Below are 24,230 nucleotides of genomic sequence, written 5' to 3' on the forward strand. Positions count from 1 at the left end.
ACTATACAAACAGATACAGTCCCTGAAATATGGCAGTTGGGGAAAATACAATATTTTGCCATCATAGATATCAGCTGAGTCAGTCATCACTAACATAGCCATAACAACATCAATGCAGAGAAACCTCCACAGATGCAAAAAGATTGGAACAATCAGTCATGGGAATAGTATAAACTGGAAATTTCATTTTCACTTACCAATTTATGGGTGAGCTGAATGGTAATAAGAGGAGATCCTGACAGATTATGAGACAAGGTTGGTGGTGGCTCCACCTTCAGGGAAATAACATAGCTCATTGCAGAGATCTTGTAGCCTTTATAAGCAGCAGCCTCAGCAATCCTTGGAGAGGAAGAGCAAAAAATACCAGAAAGTGAGTAAAATAGCATTTTAGCATTTGCAGTTCATACTGTTATAGGCTGATCTAAGTTTGGTCAGAAGAAAGTTACTCTTTCAATATGCACCTGCTGCTCTAAATTCACTGAGTTAGGCCTTGTGTTAGGGCCAAATTCCATGGATAGGCTGAAGGTCCAAATTGAAGGACCCTGGCTGAGCTGCAGAGGTGAAACCCTGTCTGGTGAGCTGTGTATTAAATGCTGTCTCTGCCTGTTAAAGAAAAGTAAGAGCTGAAAATACAAACCTGCTGGGTCAAATTCATCCCTAGTTTAACTCAAGTTAAATGAATGGAGTTACACTACAGATCAGTATGGCCTCTTGCCACAAATAGTTACAAATTCAGTGTAACAAAGAATTAATCTGTTTTTTAGTTTAAAATGATGATCCATACGCTCAGCTGATGTAAATCAGCACAGCTCTATGGAAGTCAATAAAACTATGCCAATTTACAACAGTTGACAATCTGACCCCGTGTAACAAGAGCGAAACACATTTAAGTAAAGCTTATTTCTTTTTGACTTGTACAGCTCAGCATTTAACTTACTTACCTCCTCCACAGGTCTCTCTCTGTGCTGTATTGTATTATATTATATATAATCAGCTCATGGTAAACTACAAATGTACAATAGAATTAACCTTAGATCAATGCACTGAAGCTATTAACCCTCCTCATTATATAGCTTTAGATGGATAATGCAGAGTCAAAACTGTGACCATGCACGTATCTGCATGAAACTGTTTAAAAGAATAAACTATACCATTAATAATTTGCTGTTTTGTAAATATATTTCCTGTACATCATAAGCAAATATATACATGAGATACCAGAATCCCAATAATCTCAGTCCTCTTTCATCAAAATCAAGATCCCAGTCCTGGAATTAGATCCATGTAAACAGGCACCTCCAGTCCCTTTTAAGTTTGGCATGGGCACTAGGATCAGCCCATAAAGATCTCATAGGATCAGAAACAGCTCTAGTAGCTAGATATTACCATAGGTATTCCTTTGTTCCATTTATACTTAGCTTAGCTCATCTCTTTTACTCTTCTTTATAAGCTTTTTAAAAAGTGGTTTAGATTATTGAAGACAATTATACTACGGGATGGACTCTCACAAATGCATGATGATGAATCTGAGTAACTGAAGGATACCTTTCTGCTACAGAGAAAATTTGATATACTTACATGAGCAGATGCTCTATTCCTATGTAAGTGCATGCATACATACATACGTGTGTAAGTAAGCATATAAATAAATAATTTGTCGGGGCATTTTTAAAAATCATTTTGTTATGAAAAAATCCTTGTCCAGAATTTGTTTTTTTTCTTAAGGATACTACAATTCAGACCAGAATGCTGATGGAGGTTAACTGAACATCTGATTAGGAAGCTGGCTAGCCAAGACATTTTTCTAGCCCTGGTGAATTTGACCATACATAAAACAAAAACATTTTTTTAAAAATGTTCAGTTAAAATGCTGGGCAAAATTCTGCTCTTGGTGGATCTTAAGTCTGGGTCTCTGCACATTTAGGAAGAGCTGAGATCCATTCGATCAGAGTAGAATTCTGACATAAATTTGAAAGAGTGTCCCATTGATCAAGAACAAGCACTGTTTACATTAGCAGAGCATCTTCCATCATTCTCTCCTTAGCATTAGATCATGCAGACAGATGAGTGCTACCTACAATGGCAAATGCAAATGCATGGTGAACTATTCATTAGCTTGGGTTACCAAGCAAAACACATTAGCCTGTTTGGCTGCTCACAATAACCATATCACTCACTCTCCACATCACAATCTCACTTCCATCAGAAAAACGCACTTCTTTAAAAACCTATACCACATATCACAGTGGTTTCTTGGTGTTTTTCCTCATACTGACTAAGAAGAGTTCATTTCAGACATTAACTGATGTCATCAAATTGCACAGCTGGGTTGACTGAGACAAACTCAACTAGATTTGTAGGATGTATGATCTAACTCTGTTCTATAACATTTAAATGATATTAGCATCATTAGGGATTATTTCTGCTCCCATTGCACTCAGTAGGAGTTTCATCCATGCAACGGAGGGCAGAATTTGCCCTCAGAGTATGTAGAGTTATAGTCAGAGAAGGGCTCACAATGTGAAGTTTGGATCCAGATGTGTATCTGAATTTTGAGCTTGCTTTTCCAAAGTCTGGGGATATTTGGATCCAGGACTTTGTGTGCTGAATTGCCCAATGTTCAAAGGTATTCACACCCAGGGCTTTAGTTCATTTCAAATTACATCCCATCGTTTAACTCAGTTTAGTATTTTGTAATGCTGCAATACAAGGCCCAGCATTTCTCTCCACAACACCACATTCCCCAGAATCACTGTCTAACACTAATGTATGTTACAGGATGTAGGGCCTGTAACCTGTCTGATTTCCATGGAGTGACTCCAGATTTGCGCCAGTGTAGGACTGAGAGCAAAGTGGAGCCCAAAGTTTCTTTAGGTTTTGACTCCCTTCTTAAAGGACCAAAGTGACTCTCAGAGAGCTCTGGTTAGATGGTCTGAAAATAGAACAGTCATCTGGCAACAAAGTGCAAATAAAATTCAATATGTGCCACAAGGATAATGAAATTCTGTCACGAAGAACCAACCAGACAGACTGTAAATTATAGGTGCCCAAGTAGTCTGAGACTAAAGACTCCTTAAAGGGTGTCTTTAAAACTACTCCTCTGTGGAAAACATCATTAGAAAAGATTATTTTGGTGAGACTTAAGCCAGAAAGGTGCAATAGCAAAGAGCACCAAAGTAAACCAAGGGAGAAAGAATTGTACACTTCTTATTTTTCAAGCATTCCTCAGATACCTGATGCTTTATTCCACAAAGGAAAACTGCCAAGCCAGCATTCCTTGGATTATTAAGTTTCAAAACAGGCCTCTGGACAGGCAAGCCATCTAGAGCTCCATAGACATGATTCCGTAATACCAGATACACTGCAAATAATTCAGGAAGCCCAGGTTAATATTAGAAACCTAGAGGCCACTTTTAAACCATGTGTTCCTTAAAAATTATACGTTCAGGGCTGATCCTTCTCCCACTGAAATCAGTGGCAAATCTTCTATATGGGAGTAAAAATGGGTCCCTGTATTGTCATATTCTCTCTCTGCGGGAGTTGAGACATGGAAATACAGAACTACTCAACATTCCTAAAAATGGCAAAATTGGGCCCGCTGTGCAGACAGATCCCTGTGTAGGATCAGAGCCCAAGACTTTAGAGACAGCCATGAAAATGCCTTGGAACTCAGTGATTTGAGGCTGAAGATATTTACACACTGTCTTTATCCTTGCTAATCTTTGACCTGTGAGTCAAGACCACATTCATTCTCTCTCTCTGTGGGAGGTTAAAATTATGGTCTATTTCCCTTAATAAATCATAGCGAACATAGTCTTGAAAAGCTAAACCCTCATAAATTATTGCCTCTATTTCTTCATATCAGTAAGAAATATTGCATGCCACTGATATAATTCTTTCACACACTCCAGCGAATTACCTTTATTTATTTATTAATTTTGCAGGGAGAAGGGTGCATGGTATTTTTTTATAAAATGACACTGAGTAGGAAATCATACAATTCTTCTGTGAGCTTTTTAACATTGCTTCAACACAATCATAAGTGGTCCTAATTTAGGGGTGTTCAAGCAGTTTCAGTAGGTTGCAATCTTCCCTCCCTTGCACATGGCTAGAGAGGAAGAAGACCCTGAAATAGATTGAAGTTGGAGTCCTGAAACTTTCTTCTGCTATAGCAGGGGGTCCTGGCATGGAAAAGACTGAGAATCACTGCCCTAATCAGCAGAGATTGAAAAAATGACCAGCCTAAAAGGCAAATGTAATGATTGACCAGCATCCCAAAATTCCCTGGGAAACTGGCTTATTGAGAGGAATATTGCTCCTAGTTTATTTTAATTTATCTGCTGATGATTTCATAGGCACAGTATATAAAACAAAAAGGCTTTTTATGTATTGTCTGATGTATTATTGCAAAATTAGTTTACAGGTTTACGGGACTAGAATTCATAGCACTTTTTGGGGAGAGAGAAAGGTTATATACTGCTGCATTATTTAAATACAAACAAATGTCACCTTTTTGTGAGACAGCAGAAAAGAAACATAATTTAATTCCATATAAAGCATTAATTCAAGGATTAAATATATGAATCTGCATTATAAATCCAAGTATGTAGTGGAAGAGGTTTAGAAGGCAGAGAGACAGACAAATCACCAAAAAAAAAGTTTTTTTCCCCAGCAGGAAACACCCGTAAGGGCTTCATTCCACTGCCGTTAAAGTCAATGGTTAAACTCCCATGGGAGCAGTGTCCAGGCCCATGATATCTGATACACCAGTTGTAAAGAACAATTATGCCAATTTGTACTTAGTATCCCACTAAGGCCATCATAACACTATTACAGCATGGGCAGTTCAAGATCAGGGGTATCATTCGCTACAGTGCAGGGGGACGGTTACCGCCCTCTCTCTCCACCAGCTGGATAGGAAGCAGCAGCAGTCACCTGGGCTAGAGCTGAGTGCGGAGCAAGCTGGGTCCCAGTCCCTGCCCTGGTCCAGCTGTAGATGAGGCACACTCCCCTGCCTGCCTCCAGCCTTCCCTCCCATCTCCCTGCCCTCCTCCGGGATGGGGCCAACTCGCTAACACCCTCCCTCCCTCCCCCCGCCAAGCAGCCACAGCCTCAGCGGGGAGGCGAAAGAGCCATGCTGACACAACTTTGCCCTCCTCCCCACCCCCAGCCTTTTCTGAAGGACACCACTGTGTAGGATACTTACTTGGTGTCCATAGGGTTGATGTTCTGGAAGAAACGGTGCATGTTATGGTAAAGAAGGCCCACAATGGTAACCCAAGCTGTGAACAAAGTTGACAGGAGAGATTATACTTCAGTGTGACAACCCTGAGGGAGACACTTTCCTCATCTAGGTATGAAACTCCATGTTAATTTAGAATCCTGACTTCTGCAAACCTTCACACCTTTGTTTTAATGGGAATTCCAATTGCTTCCATAAAAGAAATTAGAAGGCAATCTGCAGTCTGCTGTGCAATGTTTGGAACAGATATCAGGAACATAATGAAAGAAAGCCTGACATCTACTCACCATGAAAGTATAGAGTTAAACTTAAATTAATCATTCATCCATTATAAAGTCATGTCAGAACAAAAGGCAGCTAAGAGTGGCCATGTGATATACCAGAGCATCCAGGATGCTTAGAATAATCAGAAGGACTACTTGACTACTAGCAACATTCACTGGCATCTTAAGAAGCTCATAGACACAGATGTGCAGTTTTTGTTTCTATTATTTGTTTGCTGTCTGCATATGAAGTATTTACAGCTTCTCCAACGCTTAAGTGGAAAGACAGATGCCCATCTTACAAGTGTCAACCATGCAAGCGTCCTTTATTGTCTTAGTCTGATGGGTTCCAAGTATTTAGAATGTCAGTTGCTTAAAGTGGAATAATACATTTTAAAGGCTAGCTCATGTGAACAGCCTAGCAATGTGGCCTGTTAGTTGAAAATGCCATTAATAATATTTTAGATAGTTTCTAACTCCCTGGAAGATGCAAGTTAAAGGTCTTATAGTTTGGATTCAGTCCAAACCAGTGGGCACAATAATGTCCCATAAGAAAATGCCACATGGTGGGAGAAGCTGTAAGTGGGATGGGGAAAGGTCCTTTTGTGTGGTATTTTTGTTATTTCAAATTGTTTTGTGCTCTCAATAACTCAAGCTTCTCAGAACGCGCAGAGAAATCGCAAGCATGAGCTCCCTGCCAGTGCAAGGAAGCAAAGCTGTCGTCATAAATCAGGTAACTCACATGTGGTGGGGAAATACTTCAGTAACTACTGTGCTATATAAAGTAACTAATTCTGTACACAGTATTGAAGAGGACCAACCTGCCCTTGCAGAAGAGTCTCTGGAGGAATCCCAAATGGTGCAAGGTTTGCTAAGGTCCCAACATGCCATCGAGACTCTGAGCCCTTTTCCCTGAAACAATCCTGGCAGAGGTCCCCTTCTGAGGAACTGATGAGCATTCTCCTTGCTAAGGGCCTGATCCAAACCCACAGAAATTAATGAAAAATGACTTCAATGAGCTTTGGATTAAGTCTGGTTGTAACACACCTTCAGCTTGCTCCATTAGTTCTACTCTGCCATGACGGAGGAAGTGGGCAACAAACAGAGGGAAGGGGCTTGGTAAGTGGTACCATTGAAGCCAGGTGAACAAAGCAGCTGAAATTTCAATCCCTGAAGTAAGAGGAGAGGAGGGGAGAAAAGATTTTGCACACTGCTGCCTCAAATTTAGTTTTAAAAAGTTAGGATGCTAGTGGGTAAGGCAAGAGTGCTGGGCTACTGCTCTGCTTGCACGGCTGGAGGAAGGACGTAGGAACCTAACTTTGGTCATTCTTATTTAAAAAAATTTGGTCACATGTTGTCTTTGGCCCAAAACAAAATCTTCACTTCTTTCCAACCCCAGATCTCGAGGTTATTAAAATCCAAACTTAGATCTGCAGTTGAATTTTGCCTTCTCGCCTTTTCTCCAGTGCCTATTGTATAGGTATTCCTGTATCTTTCCTTTTTCTGCTATTTAGCTCTGTAACTTTACTCTTTAATTCCACCAGGTGTTTTTGGAAACTGTTAGCACAAAAGATGCTATGCAGAATAAGGTTGTACTGCACTGAGATAAGTACTTGATTTGATATTAGAATTCCTTGGAAAAGAACCAGTTTTGGTGGTTAGAAAGATAAAACATTAGCTCCACGAATTGAAGTTGCCCTGATGTAAAATCGTGCCAAGATTAAATGGTTGTAATATATATGACCTAGCTGCATTACTCAAGTTTTTAGAAACAAGCGGAAGTAACATTAAAACAGTGCTGAAAATGCAGAGCTAACCAAAATCCCTGTCCCCATGCGAGAGCATTTCTGGAGTGAGTGCTTGTCAGGATTGGCTGTCACCGTTCTACTTCTCCCTGAAAATCTTGCCCTTACCTTTGTTATGAAAAGCTTCACTGGGGATAGAAATATAACTCCGTCCTTGTGATGGGAAGCGGTAGTGTGACAAATTCAAAGTCTGAGGAGGCATTTTGACCAAAGAGTAATCTGTACAATAACCCAAAAGAAAAAATATGATAAAAATCAAGAACATTTATAACCTAGTTGACTGTAGTACTAGAGTTTACTCTTTTAATAGCTACTGCAAATCTTGACTGTAAACCCCCAGCTGTTTGGGGGGGGGGAGAGTAATCCCCCACTCCCATCAAAGAATAAAATTGCTTTCAAGAAGTTCTGACTTCTTTATGAGTGGAAAAAGTAGTATATGAGGAGTTAATATACCATGGATCATTTGGCAATGTGCACAAACTGAGCTTAATGAGGCACTGAGGTAAGAAAAATTGATTGATACCTCTCTCTTTTTTCCCCCTGACATTTTAAAGACATTATTTTAGAACCTTACTGCTCAATTTTAAAATGTCAGTGACCAGGACAGTGTGGTGGAAGAGACAATTTGCATGTGATTCATGACTTCTCTTTTCTTAAGTAGCTCACAATGCAATAGGGAAGAATACCAGAACTAATCAATTATTTGTAGCTAAAGCTGGGCAATGTGTTGGACAAATAGTTTATTCAATGAAAAAAGTGCAGCTTTCGTCAACCCCCAACTATTTGTGAATTTGACATTAGTAGCTTTGGCCGTTCTCAAAACAGGCAGGAAGTGGAGGACATGGTGGTGGTCTTGGTGTTGCTGCCATCACCCCTACCACCACTCACTTATACCTTTTAGCTCAGTGGTTAGGGCATTCACTAAGATGTGGGAGACCCAGACTCAAATCCCTGTTCTGGAATAGACATGAAATAGACTTTTCTGATTCCCTGAAAATTCTGTAAAAATTCAAATTCAGTTCAACCAGAACTGATTATTTTTCTGATTTTTCAGAATTGCCACCATACTGAAAAAAAATCAATTATTCATCAAGCTCTCTTTGTAGCACCTGGAGATGAACTGAGATCAGGGCCCCACTGTGCTAGATGCTGTACATATACATATTATGAGAGAGCCGCACAGTCCATGAAGGACTTGCAATTGGTGTAAGATAGATGAAAGTTTGTCCCGCCCTTCCAGTCTCTTGTCCTCAGATTTAAATTCTGTAGCTTTCAGACACTTACGTAAAAGGCTTAGGCAGAAGTTTAACTATTCATGTATCACTAAACTAAATCCAGAGATAATATACAGGAGCATTTACATTCTCCCCCCAACCCACTCAGCGCCCCCAAAAGACCATCCCCCCAAAAGCCAACAGTAAAACTAAACTAGATTGTTGAGCCAAGATGATTACCTTTCTCTAAACTAACTGTATAATCAACTTTCTGCAATGTATTCAATTTGTTGGATTAAAAGAGAGACAAAAAAAATCTATTTCAACTTCCTTCCCAGCACTGAAAAGTTAGAAGCAGCGGGCGAAGATTTATTACAATCAGCCAGTTTAGAAGGCAACTGAAGATATGTTTATCCTACAATCAAAGGCCTGCAGCATGGCCATGGCTGGCCAATGTCAGTTGATGGGCTTGCGCTCTGGGGCTATAAAACTGCAGTGTAATCATTCAGGCTCAAGCATGAGCCCGGGCTCTGAGACCCTGCAAGAGAGGTGGGTCTCAGAGCTCAGGTTCCAGCCTGAACACTTACACTGCAATTTTTTAGCCCCGCAGCCCAAGCCCCACAAGCCAGAATCAGCTGACCCAGGCTCTGAGATTCAGTGCTGTGGGGTTTTTATTGCAGTGTAGACATATTCTGAATGTTGCTGTTCCATCCTACCTGCTACAGTTGATGAGCCCTCAACGGTTACAACGAATGGGTTTCCTCCCAGATTGCAGGCCATGTGCACCATCACATTGTCAATTGTTTCGATTAAGCCTCCAATCACAGGAGCAGTCTGAAAAAGGAAGGCATCTCAATAATAAAGCAAAGCGCTGGTCTAAAATCCTGTTTCTATTGATCACATTAGTGTGCCCAGCTTCTGTTAATGACACATCTTATTTCCCCTTCTCAGGACCACACAAAGTAAAAATACTGCATGACTTAATATCACTCAGAGCCTGATCCTGCAAAGTACCGAGAATCTCCTGATTGGTGCTTGTGAGGGGGCAGACTGGCCCCACACTGAGACAGAGGGTTAACCCTTCCATGCTGGCGGAGGAAGCCACACCCCCGAGGCTTTGCTGGGCATGCTCCAAAAGGGAGTCAAGTATAAAAGCCTGCAGAGCTGCTCAGTCAGGGCTGGTGGCTGAGGAAGGATGACGCCCAGCGGAGGCTCCAATCCAGGAGCAATGGCGACTCGTACAGGAGGAAGCCGAGGGACCAGGAAGTGGAACCAGAGACTGGCAGCTCTGGGAACTCCAGGGAGTGCTTGGGGCTGAGGAACCTGAAGACCCTGATGCCACAGGGATTGCTACATTTGGAGAATTGGTAGGAAGTGACCCAGGAAAGGGAAGGAAGTGGTATCTCCTGCCACTCTGAGGGCAGCGTGTTGCAGTAGGAATCCCCGCTGACCCGGGGCGGATCACGCCATCAACAACAGGGCCCTGGGTTGCAGCCCAGTGAAGGTGGGTGGGCCCGGGCTCCCCTACTGGGGGCTCTAAACCTCCCCCCACTTTTTTGTGACGACATCGTTCACCGACTCTTCTCTTACCTCAAAGGAGATAGATGAACTCCAGTCGCTGGGCCACACTATCCTATGAGGGGAAGAGCACTTAGAGGGACTCTGGCCCTCGGGCCATGCTGCTTTAGGAGCACACTAGAGAGACTCCAGCCACTAGGCCATGGTATCCCACCAGGAGAAGAGAGTTTCAGGAGACTCTGGCCATTGGGGCACACTGCTTTAAGAGTGCACTATAGGGACTCCGGCCGTTAGACCACGCTATCCCTCCAGGGGAAGAAGATTTAGAGGGACTCTGGCCATTGGACCATACAGCCCTGACTACCAGGGAGGTGGTAGAACTGGCATTGAAGCCGGGAGGCTGGGTTAACCTCGCTCCCCCTGGAATCAAAGGGGTTTATGAGGTACAAAACCCGCCACAGTGCTGAATGGACCTTGACTCCCATTGCCATCAGTTGAATGGATGATGTTCACTACCAAGCATGATCAAGCCTTGCATTAAAGAAGTTATTTGGGGAATGATTTAAATGTTTGTTTCCATATATCAAGACTGGCAGAAACTGGTGTCTAAGTCAACAAGCAGATATCCTCATCATCATCAGATCAGGAGTTTAAGTATATCTTGGCCATCATTAGAGTTACATCAGCACTCCCCTAACAAATACACATTTTCAAGGGGGGATGTGTATTTTGGCTGGAAAGCATCCTTCCAGGCTGAAGCTTGGTATACAATCTCTCAGAGTGTGTATATAGTTTTTAAAACATTTTAAAACATTAAGTCCATTTGGTTATTTCTCGCTTTCATGTTGGAGAAAGCTGCCAAGTTTCAGACTAAGAACTTAAATTCATTGGCGTTCCACATCTTTCACCAAAGGCATTTATGATTCAACTATAGCGTGATTTGTCACGGCCCATCCATTGTTGCCTGTGCTGTATCCATTCTGTAAATATGGACATGGCTTCCCAGGCACAAGATATAATTTAAAATGAGAGAGGGGGAAAAAAAAAGCAAATGCTTTAAAAAATGTCCTATAAATATCCAGATGCAGGGGATGTGTTAGTTCTTTTACATGGCCACTTTCAAGAAGAAACTGCCAAGTAGCTTACATTCCATGTAAAAATTATCTTTGTTAAATACCCATTTCACTGACATTGCCCATTCCTTTGCAAACCTCATTTTTTTACTTTTTCGCCAGTCCTTATGAAATATCTCAGACCAGTAACACAGAAGTTATCTAATTTAACTCTCAACAAACCATAACAAAATTAACATTTGCTATCTTTACTTTGGATGCAGAGATGAGAGCATACTGCTGGAAACCCAAAGCTGAAGGATAATAGATGCAACCAATGTTATTATTATTCAATATGCACCTGAATTAATCTGCAAATTTAAAACATGCGTCTTACCTCCAATATGCCAATCAAGCTGTGTAACAAAAGAAAATCTTCAACAGCTTTCAAGAAAGCCTATAGATAAATAGGACCACATTATCTGATTACTGATTCATCCACTACATCCCCTGGTAAACATTCAAGGTAGATTTCCATTAAGAGTTCCAAGATTCATTTTACAATGACAGACACATTTTCGTGGAAGTCACAGAGTCATCCCTGCTTGGAAGTTCTCTCATTATCTTTTGTATGGTAATATTTTAAAAGTAATAGTTTATTAACAAATAACAACATTACAGTGTATCTCCTATATTACATCTATTACACCCCAGCTAAAGCCACTGAAAACACTGGAACTGAGTGGAGCTTGAAATTACTCTGACAGTGAAGCCAACTAAATCCATGTGAAAATGGACATGTTTGCCCACTAGTTCAGAGCAGGCCGTTAGGAAGCACACAGTATAACTCTGGCTCCTACCATTTGTTTAACCTGATTATTATCTATGTTACACTAGCACCTAAAGGCTCCAGATGAGGCTAGTCACAGTTCAAACATATAGTGAGTGACTGTCCCTGCCTCAAAGAGCATCCAATCTAAATAGAGAATACAACAGTGGGAGGGGAAACAGGCATAAAGAGGGGAAGTGACTCCCCCCGGGTCACACAGCACATCAGTGGCAGAGCTAGGAACACAATCCAGGTCTCCTGATCCCCCGTTGAATATCTGAACCTCAAGACCACACTGATCTAGAAATCACAGTGTACACCAAATTTTCTCACTGATTTAACTGGGTGTTATGCACGTGTAAGGACTTCAGGATCAAAGATGAGATCCCTCTCCCAGTCCATCTTATTTTACATTGTGTAAAAGGGCCCTCAAAGCCCTGGTTCTGACTGGGCAAGGATTCCCCTGGTGCAAACACCATGGAAGACATCCATAAGGCTGTCCTCTGAGTAGTTAAGCTCTGGAACAGGGTTCAAAAGGAGGTTGTGGAATGCCCATCACTGGGGTTTTTTAAGAACAAGTTGGACAAAAAGCTGTCAGGGATAGTCTAGGCTTACGTGGTCCTGCCACAGCGCTGGGGGTGGGGAGGGTGTGGACTAGATGTCTTCTTGAGGTCCCTTCCAGCCCTGCATTTCTATGGTTCAATTATTGTATGACTCAGACAAGCCCCCCAAGGCTGTCTAAGCTAGGAGCATCTCCATCCTCCAGAGCAGCCCAGGATCAGGAGGCCCCTCGTTCCCCATGGCTGCAAGAACCGTGCTGCTCCTTTGAGAAACTGAGTCTAGAATTCAGCCTGAGGGTATAAATGGAAGCCTTGGCCCAGTACACAACCTGCATTGCTAAGTCAGATGCCAGGAGGATGGAGAGAGGAACACTTTTCCAGGCGACAGAATGCAGCAGAGCTGTTCGACAGAGGCTATGTTAGGCCACTGAGAGTGCGGGGGGGGGGAGGGGTGAGAGAAATGGGAGGATTTCCAGAGCATCAGATCCTTGGCCCCGCCATGTTTGGCCTCTTCCTACACCCTGGACTCACACTGAGCTGGGCTAAGATAGATTAGAACTGCGCATGAACAGAGTTTGTCAGAACTAATGCATTATACGTGTGGCTGTAATCAGAAAGTTTATTGCACAGCATTTAACTCACAATCCTTTATGCTGCAAGGCATGACTACTAGCCCTGAGACAAATGGCCCCAAGTTACATCCTTGACAGAAAATGATATGCATACTCAGTGGCTGTATCTCTGGGAATTAGCTACAGACAAACAAAAGACCTAACCCAATCAATCAGGTGAATGGCAAAGTCCACACATATGATCAGGACTCTGCCGTATAATTCCCAAAGCAGCTTTGCTACAGATTATCACATGCCTTGTTTCTGCCTGCACGCCACTTTCCATGCCGCACAACGTACCGCGGGATAGCATGAATGAGCAATAACATGGCAAATGAAACTATGTGACACCGCAGAGGATGAATGGCAGTTTTCAAATTAGCTCAAACCCCAAATTTTCAGTGAAACAAAGAAGAGCACATAATGAGGCCTTTCAGAAGGATTTCTGCTCAGTATTCATTGGTGATCCACACACACTGAGCCTTAATATTTTCCAATCCATTACATGAAGCTATCAGTCTCTGCCCAGTTTTTTCAGAAACATTTTGTTTATTATGCCTTTTGTCTGACCAAATAATCCTCGTCCTCCTGGTATTACCCATGGGGATAGAGAAACAACCACTGGTAAGACCAGCACTGATTACTGTAATAACGGCTTTCTCGCTTGCTGAAATCTGGGAATTAGCTGCCCATCATTCCAAATGAGGCTAGAGTCATGTTAGTAGGAAGTGACCTCTTGTCCTCAATTAGTTCAGACTGCATGTAATGTTTAAAATAATCCACAAAGAACAAACAGAGTAAATCTTTCGGTTGGACTATGGACCTGATCCTGCATTCCACCAATTTCAGTGGGAAATTTGCCTGATTGAGGACTGCAGGATCAAGCCTTGATTTTGATAAATTAGAGTACACAAGAAAGACAATGAAATTTTTTCAGGATTATCATTATTCCAGAATTTCTACATTTTGAACATAGCAGAAAAGATTTTCATAAGAAGTGATTGTCTCCTTTTCAGTCATCTGTATAACTAGAAATTTATATTTAACCCAGAATCATGATGCCTGGGGATGCTACCATTTTGTGCGAATATTACATGATGTCCTAACAAGCTGATGAGCCCTGTAATTAAACTTGTCTTTTCCAGTGACAGCTGACATTTTGCTACTGATTAAAATAGTTGTCTTGAGTGTTTTTTTAAATATTTATATTTTATGATCAACAAAATCTTTCAAAGCTGCATTTTACATTCCAGCATGTGAAGTAAAAACAAGACCATTTGGCGTCACCCTAAAAACTGAAAGAAACTGACCTCTGTCAGGTTAAAGGCAGTATTCTCCAACAGGGATTTGTTGGGTAAACTGAGTGACATGTTTTCCAGGTAGTGGAGCAGGTCCCCTGGGTACTGGAAGTTTCCCCTCTCCTCGGTCAATTTAGTTATGATAGGATGATAAGCATCTGTGGAGAGCTAAAAGACAACAACATTGTCTCATCACTGCATGTCTTGGTAACCAGCCATTATTTCCATACTTAACTACACAAAAGTCAAGCAGCAATCTGGGGCCTAATTCTCTCCAAATCCTTACATGTTATGCAAGCAATGCATCTCCAGGACTGATCTGATGTGCCTCTCCGGCAGTAAAGCCAGAGAAAGGGAGAAACAGTTTACTGCTTAATCCAGTCTCTTCCTGCACAGGAGATAACTCAAAATCTGGTCCAAGACTCCCTTTCAGTAGCCTGAGGCAGAGTAAATTGTAAGGCTCTGATTATGAACAATAGATCATGAGCAAATGAAGATAAATAGATTAGTATAGCATGCACATATATTATGATATTCACACCACACACTGTAACAAAGCTAGAAAAGACATGAAACCAATAAATGCTGCTGAAATTAATTTGTTGTCTGCTTGTTCTTTTCATTAGAAATTCAGGTCCTGTCTACTCTGGTTTCCTGAAAGGCTCTATGAACAAGAAGAAAACGAATAGGATTTTAACATCACAGATTTCAACACAGTACAACCAGGTTGAAAAGGGAATTTATTTTTGTTTAGACTATATAAAACACTTTGGTATTTATTTTAAAACATCTATTTAATACAAATACCTCTTAAACAGATGAAAGAAAAAGTTCTATTGTAAATGTGGTTAAATGTTTCAAATTCCAATTTTTTTTAAAAAGGGGAAAAAACATTTAGCTGTATTTTCATGATTTTCCCCATTTTTTTTAACTATTTCCAAAATTTAAATGTTCACAAAGTTTTGAAAAAGACAGCAGAAGAGGGATTTTTTCCCTTTGACCTTCTAAACCAGCTCTAATAGTCTGTTAAATAAATCACTTAAAAAAAATCCCTCCTCTTTCTCTGGTACCTCTAATGAGTTATAAGGGGAGTAAAATGAAAATGAAAACCGAATCTTACCTTAACCATTGAAAGGCTGCTACCTCTCTGTAATACACATACATTTTGATATCAAGAAAGCAAAACAGAATTAAGAAGGGAAGTTATTGTTGATGTTAAAGAAAAAAGATTTAGGACGACTCTCCTACCATGGGATTTGAAGTGGTTGTCATAATGGGCCACAGAGGTGTTGAAGAAAGCAAAAGTTGCTTGCCTAGGAAAAAGAAATTGTAATTTAAAAAAAAAAGTTTCCTGCAATAAATATATTTTAAAAAACTAAAACAAAAAAGATCTGTGAGAAACATTCACAATGCAATTCTGAGAAATTCAAGCCAAGACTATGCAATTTGTTTTGCATTTTCCTGAGTTCCAGTATTGAAACTAGACTGTTGTATTTAATCAGTTTCACGAAAGCTTATGATCAAATAAATTTGTTAATCTCTAAGGTGCCACAAGTACTCCTTTTCTTTTTGCGAATACAGACTAACACGGCTGCTACTCTGAAACCTGTTTCTAGTCAGTTTTACTTTCCAGTCCTTGTACACTAGCCAACGCTGTTTTGGCTGGATTTCCAGCACTGCAAGGGAGTGTTTTTAAATTTAAAACAAAAAACTGATTTCAATGGAATTTTAAATCCATGGAAACATCTATACAAAGAGAAGAAGGTTGACCCTGTGGATAAGGAGATAGGAAATCCAAGTTCAATTCCCAGCTCTGCCACAGCGAATCAATGAGACTTAAGTAAATTGTGCCTCAGTACTCCACATAGTACTACCTCCTTTCTTCCACACTTTGTCTATCTTTTCTATTTAGATTAGAAGCTCTTCACAACAGGGATTGTCTCTTATTAGGTGTATGTACAGCACCTAGCACAATGAGGTTCCAATCTGAGTTGGGGCTTCTAGGTAATAATGTAACGTAATACAAATAAAGAAAGAATTTATATTTTGAGCATAAATTTCTTGATGGGGTGGTAATAGGAACATTCCGTCCAGAGCATTGAAACACTAGAAACAAATTAATGGATGGCTCTTCAGTAACAAAAATCTTTGAGAGCTAGGCAAATGGTGAAGTCCCTAGCCCAACAGATATCAATAAAGGTTCCTACTGAAGTCAATGGGACCAGGATATTACCCAAAGTCAGAACAAAAGAGCATAACAAACGGATGGCAGCTATTGATGAGCAAGCATGTGACTCTTGAACAAAAGCTAGTGAGTATAAAGCCTCAAACCAACTGACATTCCAGTTTGCATTAAAATATGGCATCTGCAAGAAGTCTGAGCACCATTGCAGATAATGTCTCCATTAGCTATTTGAATTGACTTCAAGCAACAGAGAAAGCTGCTTTTAATCAGCCTGGCTTTACCAATAAATGTCACTCACTGTTACTACACTCAGTGAAGGTTACCATACGAGCATGTCATAAATGATTTACTTAGACAAAAAGTATAAACTAGATTTTTGGATGCCTTCCAGCAGTTCCGTGTTAAACGTATTAATTCCTCTGCGTGTGTCAGGATTTATGGATCATTTGTGACCAGAGAAATAAAACTCTCTCTCTTAGAATTTAATCATGCTCATTATTTTGGTATTTGGGCAGAATCGTCAGATATTAGTGGTATTTGTCATCTAAAATAGCACAGCTATTCATTCAATTTTTTTAAAAGTGGGTTTCCTAATTAAGCTTTTGATAAAGTTAGCCCAAATTTGTTCTAGTGAAACTTCACTGAGGTCACTGAATTTACACCAAGGATAACTTTGGCTCATTATATAATCTACCACTATCAACACCACTGGCATTTCTGGGGATCGTGTCACAATTTCACCAATCAACTTGCATGGACATCAACACTTGTGGGAATTAAAAAAAAAAAAAAAAAAGAAAGAAAAAAAGTTAGATTCATGGCCTATAAGAATGCCTGATTAATCCAATGGGTTCTATCCATGTTAGAGAAAAGAGCCATGAGAAAGAAGCATACTCAGTAATGCCCACTACAAGTGTTCAAAAATCATGAGCCAGGCCTCTAAAAATAATGGAATTGGCTTAAAAAAAATCACAAGGTTTCTTAAAAAAAATAATACATTTGGGGTCTTTTTTTGCCTTCCAGTTTCTGAGCCTTTAGGGTGCACTTTTGTCAAACTTTTCTCCGTAACCATGAGAACTAGAAACTTGCTTTTGTTTTCTATATGAAAGGCAAGATTCTCACATAACATCAGGAACTGGGGATTTAAGGAGAAAAAAAGCATTAAATATTGTGAGACTTGGAATTTACTAAAAAAAAGTCACAAGAGTTTGAAACATAGCGCAAGCTTCTGAAGTTGCAAAGCAGCACTTAGGGATGCATCCATGTTTCTTCTCAGAACATCAGCAGGGGTGGAAGGGGGCATCTCTCACAGTTAAAACCCTGTGTAACTCTTAAAAAATATAGGTAATGTCTGTGACTAGCTATTGTAAGCATCAATGCAATATTAGGTGCAGGGTCGAATTTCTCAAATGGTTTTCAAATTTAAGCCAAAGAATGCAAAATTAGGAGCAAATAATATGAGAATAACACTTTGTATACTGCAACCATGGGAACATCCCCGGCAGTCTTTTCAAGCTCCAACCTCTATTTGGAATGGTACATGGAGGCAGGTGGGGGACTTGAGGGGATGATAACTGTACCCTATACCGGAAACCTACTGACCATTATACTTACTATATGCCTCCAGCTTCCATCCAGGACACACCACATGATCCATTGTCTATAGCCAAGTTCTAAGATACAAGCGCATTTGCTCCAATCCCTCAGACAGAGACAAACACCTACAAGATCTCTATCAAGCATTCTTAAAACTACAGTACCCACCTGCTGAAGTGAAAAAACAGATTGACAGAGCCAGAAGAGTACCCAGAAGTTACCTACTACAGGACAGGCCCAATGAAGAAAATAACAGAACGCCACTAGCCGTCACCTTCAGCACCCAACTAAAACCTCTCCAGCACATCATCAAAGATTTACAACCTATCCTGAAAAATGATCCCTCACTCTCACAGATCTGGAGAGACAGACCAGTCCTCGCTTACAGACAGCCCCCCAACCTGAAGCAACTACTCTCCAACAACCACACAACAAAAACACTAACCCAGGAACTTATCCTTGCAACAAAGCCTGATGCCAACTGTGTCCACATATTTATTCAAATGACACCATCATAGGACCTAACCACATTAGCCACACCACCACCACCAGGGGCTCATTCACCTACACATCTACCAATTTGAGATATGCCATCATGTGCCAGCAATGCCCCTCTGCCATGTACATTGGCCAAACTGGACAGTCTCTACGCAAAAGAATAAATGGACACAAATCTGACATCAGGAATCATAACATTCAAAAACCGGTAGGAGAACACTTCAACCTCTCTGGCCACTCAACAACAGACTTAAAGGTGGCAATTTTGCAACAGAAAAGCTTCAAAAACAGACTCCAATGAGAAACTGCTGAGCTTGAATTAATATGCAAATTAGATACCATTAACTTGGGTTTGAATAGAGACTGGGAATGGCTAGGTCATTACACATATTTAATCTATTTCCTCATGTTAAGTATCCTCACACCTTCTTGTCAACTGTCTAAATGGGCCATCTTGATTATCACTACAAAAGTTTTTTTCTCCTGCTGATAATAGCTCATCTTAATTAATTAGCCTCTTACTCCACTTTTTCATGTTCTCTGTGTGTTTATCTATATATCTTCTTACTATATGTTCCATTCTAAGCATCCAATGAAGTGGGCTGTAGCCCACAAAAGCTTATGCTCAAATAAATTTGTTAGTCTCTAGGGTGCCATAGGTACTCCTGTTCTTTTTGTCTATTCATGAACACTGAAGGAGTTAAAAAAAGTTACTATCCTTCTGGCATAGTTATACAAAAGCCATACTTGTCTGACAGTGAAACAGCACATACATATAGATGGTCTGGGGCACTCTAAAAGTCTAGAGCACTTGAGTTCAGTAACATAACATTCTTGTGTTATATTAATCCAGGAAGTGAGATTTAGAATAGCTTTGGATTTGATGGTGTTATAGTAACTCCGGTTTGTTGTGATAGATACAACAACCAGATACCACAACAATTTTTGCCAACCTGATTAAAACATTACACGTTTATTAAAACATCGTTTTTAATATTTTCAAACATAACACTGAAATATTATTGCTATTTCAGGCACCAAATGAAGGCTTTCCTAAGACAATCACAAGAATGACTTTTTAAAAAATAGGTCCCTTTCTGACATTAGTTAAAAAGAAGTGGTTTGGTTGTCCTAGCAATGGTTGGATTCTGCTGAGGTTTTCTTCCAGCCAATAGATGAGGTGAGACTCAGTGAGTGCCTTTTGGTAACACGTCTGAGGGGCTCTGCCCCAGGGTGAGAAACAAACACCTCCCTTGAAACTGACAAAGTGATTCCTATGAACATTTATTCCTATAAACATTTATACCTTCAGATTATCACCCATTAAGACAGCTGGTTTAACAGCTGAACTTTATGAAATCTCAATTAATGAACTTTTTAAAAATCAACATTTATACACAGTATGCTCTCACTTACCAATAGCAGCTGTAAAGTATTGTTCAATTTCCTTGGGGGTGAGTGCCCTTTCCCATATGATAAACTCATCAAAAGCCCCGTTCACATAGCGTTTGCTCTGATCATTCTCTGTCCCTGTCAGCAGATTTGCGTTGGGGTCCCCGTAGCTATAGGAAACTTTCCCATTTGGGTCGGTGGTGTTTAGAGTTCCATTGACATAGACTTTCAAGCCTTCTTTTGATTTCCATGTGAAGAGAATATGAGTCCAGAAAGGACCTGCAAAACATTAAAACTCTCTGTAAAATCCATGAATCAACCTCATTTACAACCTTTCTTGTTCAATAAATTTTAGCTCAGTTAAAATGCGTTTCATTTGTGCAATGCAATGGAGCTATAAAGGAAGTGTCAACACTGAATTATGGAGCAATGATATCATGTACATTACTCTTTATTCACAAGGGACAGTCCATACTTTGGAAGAACCCCTATTGGCTTTAGTGACATTGTGCCTGAATCCTTCCTCAGGCTCATTGCAATTGCATAAATTATACTATGGGCCAAGATCTAAAGTCCTTATTCAGTCCTATCTCAGGCAAAACTCCCACTTCAGTGAGGGTTGCATAAGGACTTCAGGACTACAGAATATGTAAATAAACACTAATTAAAGGTTGCTGCAGATTACATGTTATGCTGAAGAGGTCCAAACATTATTTATAATAGTTGTCACATGGATTAAAGTAACTACATAAATGCAACAGCTTTCCTTGCAAAACACTTTTACAAACTATTAAACATCACAGTTACAGAGGAGTTAGGTAAGGAAGTATTATTAGCCCCATTTGACTGGTGGATAAATTGAGGCAAAGAAAGATTCAGAGACTTTCTCTGCCATAATTACAATCCATGAGTCCTATCAGCCAGTGATCTTTTCTAACTACTAGACCCCATTGCTTCTCAATTAATAACCTGCATTCTGGATCAGAAGACAGAAGATATTCATTTTACAATACATTATTAATAATCATGCAAATACATTTCCAGGACTTCATTCTTACCATACAAATGGCCAACATGTATCATGTAAGCATGGAATACTTATCCGAAAGGGTTACCAGAGAGGTTTAAAATTAAAGAAAATGGGAAGTTGGACTCCCAGCTTATGAATGCACTGAGTGAGGACTCCAAAGGCTTCATCCTGCACTCCTCACTTACTCTTTCCCAGGTAAACCCCTATTCTTCCACTGATGTCAATAAGACTTTTACTTCAGCAGGGACTGGGGAGTGCAGGATCAGACCCTTGGATGGTGACTTGAACTGTAACTGTGCTGTACAACGTCACTGACGTTCTAATACCTGCTTTCTCGCTTGGGAAGTAAAGCCTATCCATCCTTCATCTATCCACCTACTTCCTCATTTCTCATCTTCTCTTTCTATCCAGATAAGGGAGCTGTGCTCATCACTACTTTATCTCCATTCTGAACCCTCAACAGTGAAACTGAACGTTACCTGGGGGACTAAAGCTTGCCTCCCACTTCATTGAATTCCCACGGGCATAAAATTCCAGAGAGCCTTCATCTTCACTTGAGCAGATTTTGAAACCACTGGAAATGACCTGTCCACCATAGGCAGGGGGAAAGTTAGCCTTCTGCTCCTGAGTCTTCCAGAAAAAGGAAAATGTTACTCCTGATGGAAGCAAATGAGAGAAGAGATGTGCCTAATGAGAAACAGGTGGGATTAAAAAGCATCAAACATCCTAGAGTACACACAGCAAATATGCACGTGGGGGCAGATCTTCAAGCTGGCATCGTGGGGCTAGGACCACTTTTACGGCAATGGAGCAAAGACAATTTACACCAGCTAAGGATCTGCTCTTGGTTTTATAACAAACTGGCACATGCCCAGCACATGATAATACTCATTACTACCCAAGTATCCCATCTTAGTCATAACTAAAAAAAATAGATTAGCCACACTAATATTTTTAAACTTAAAAAAAATCTTATATAAATGAGGAGCTGGTTATGCTATAGTTCTTACAGCTGTTGCACCTGTAATCCTGTGATCATCATGGCTCTTCCCTCTGGTTATTGCAGGGACCAGAGCATCAGTGTGATGGGAAGGGATATGGGTTTACAGGAAAGCTTTTACAAACCATAACCAGAAACCTTTCTTTTCCCCAATCTGAGATTCTCAACTCAGCCCAAAAATCAAGCATTCCCTCCTGACTCCAGGTGCGATTCTACAAACAATTGCACATGTGAGTAGCTTCACTCACAACTAGTCCCACTAAGTTCAGTAGAAGGTTTGTGTTTCTTTAATAAAGCTGACCTAGGAATGCTGCTTGAATTGTAAACAGCAATGGAAGCTTCCCTCACAGCTCGGCATGGCAGTAAAGAGGCTCAGCAGACAGACAGGAGCAATTAAAAAGAAAGTGGCTAGACTAACTGCTTCCTAAAAACAAGCATCTTGGGGAATAATGGCATGAAGTGCTAAGAGGAATGAAACCTAAGATGAGTGCCCACAAACAAGATACCGGACTGAAAGGAGACTTGCTGTGTGCAATGAAAACATCTGCCTTGATTATTTTAGTTATAGTTAGTGGCAAGTGTTGATAGGCTGCCTAAATAAAACAGGACTTTAGGCTACCCAGTAGCAACATGGCAAAGTAACCCTGCTGAGGTCTGAATCCAGCAGGTAGTCTGATGGTGTGCAATAGAATGTTTATAGGTGTTTACCTGATTCTTATTAGTACTGGGGAAAGCTCAGGCAAACCCCAACCCACTCCAGTGTTCAAAAGCCCTCTTTCCCCCACCAGCTGCCTGCATACAGTTCTGTGATGGTGTATGCACCCCGAAGACATGAGGGGGTTAAGGGGTTTAGGTGAGCCAGTTAACCACCTAGGCTGCACCTGGAAGAGAAACCAGGGAGCAATGAGCACTAATCAGAGATGAAACTCAGCTGGAGAGGAACAGGAGGGTCTTGGATAAAGCCCAGTAGCTGAGAGTAGAAGGGGGCTGCAGTCACTCAGGGTGAGAGAAGGCCACATAGGAAGTAACCCAAGGATACATCAGTAAAGTTTAGGACAGTGCAGACTGTGACTGCTTGTTGTAGGGTCCCTGGGTTGGAACCCAATGTAGAGGGCAGACCTGAGTTCCCTTATTGGGCAGTGGTGCCGTTAAGGGGCAGTGAGCAGAAAGACTACCTGGGACAGTGGGTCTCAAGAGACTTTGATACCCAGAAAGGGGAGAACTACAATGAGCTGGCTGGTGGGCCAAGCCACGAAGCAGGAGCAGCTAAGGAGTGAGACTGCAAGAGCTAGACTGGAGTAAGCTACTGAAGTAAGGGGTGTCGGACTGGCAGACATAATCCCAGATGTGGCCAGAAGGAGGCACTCTAGTGGGGAACAGAGCACCCTGTGACAAGTTATTACAAAAGTCCTAATATTCCTGTTGTCATATGGGTGTTTGTTATTGCCGAATAAATATCATATGTATATTTTGCCTTTCTATTTAATCTATCTTTGTCTGTCTGTCTAGGTTCTTTTAATGGCATCCAGCACTACAAAGCATCTAAGCATCATTCCCAATGTGCCTTACACATTTATACAGAAAGGAGTCATTTTCCCCACTACTAAAATATTAGCTGGTTCTCACCAGCTTCCTAGCTATTGATCAGTATGAGAACATCAGCCCATGTTTGCCAGATCTCCGTCAGCACGAGCTGAAGCTTCTAAATGCAGTTAACCCCCAGCCCAAAGTCCACTTCAATTGACTTCGAGATCTGATGCCAATGTTTTGAATGGCTCTAGTCAAGAGCAGACTTTGGTTTCATGTCTTGTCTGAAAAGCAGCTCCTGCAAGACCCTGCCCTCTCACAAAAGGCTGAGGCATTGATTCAATACTAACTCGGAGAAAATAGAGTCACCTGCTGAAAACACCATACCAGTTTGGGTTTCCCTTGGATGTCTGCCATCTAAGTACTGACCCTGCTTAGTGTGAAAGATCATCATCCTTTCACCTTGGCTTACCACACATTTTCCCAGAGGTCAGCTATGTGTCTACTGTAGGGAACTCCCAGGTCTCCTTAGTCCAAGGCTAACACCTGAACTACCGAACCATCCAGTATATACCATATAAGCACCATGAAAAAGAATTATAGCTCAGAA

The 24,230-nt window shown here is 40.9% G+C and overlaps 1 protein-coding gene across 2 annotated transcripts in view; it reads right to left on the reverse strand.

The window, feature by feature from the left end:
* ADGRD1 (adhesion G protein-coupled receptor D1) overlaps positions 1 to 24,230 on the reverse strand; it is a 252,094-nt gene that overhangs the window by 196,292 nt on the left and 31,572 nt on the right. For both annotated transcript variants that reach the window (XR_006275876.1, XM_038374066.2), the window contains exons 7-15: positions 21,573 to 21,749; positions 20,088 to 20,342; positions 15,641 to 15,705; positions 14,405 to 14,560; positions 11,492 to 11,551; positions 9,241 to 9,358; positions 7,419 to 7,529; positions 5,207 to 5,282; positions 198 to 339 (exon numbers count right to left, since the gene is read on the reverse strand). Coding sequence is in view for 1 of the 2 variants with exons in the window: in XM_038374066.2 (XP_038229994.1) it covers positions 198 to 339; positions 5,207 to 5,282; positions 7,419 to 7,529; positions 9,241 to 9,358; positions 11,492 to 11,551; positions 14,405 to 14,560; positions 15,641 to 15,705; positions 20,088 to 20,342; positions 21,573 to 21,749 (1,160 nt within the window). In the remaining variant the exon portion in view is untranslated. The remainder of the gene's footprint in view (positions 1 to 197; positions 340 to 5,206; positions 5,283 to 7,418; positions 7,530 to 9,240; positions 9,359 to 11,491; positions 11,552 to 14,404; positions 14,561 to 15,640; positions 15,706 to 20,087; positions 20,343 to 21,572; positions 21,750 to 24,230) is intronic.

Source organism: Dermochelys coriacea, chromosome 15 (assembly GCF_009764565.3).
Source record: "Dermochelys coriacea isolate rDerCor1 chromosome 15, rDerCor1.pri.v4, whole genome shotgun sequence".
Taxonomy (NCBI): Eukaryota; Metazoa; Chordata; order Testudines; family Dermochelyidae; genus Dermochelys; species Dermochelys coriacea.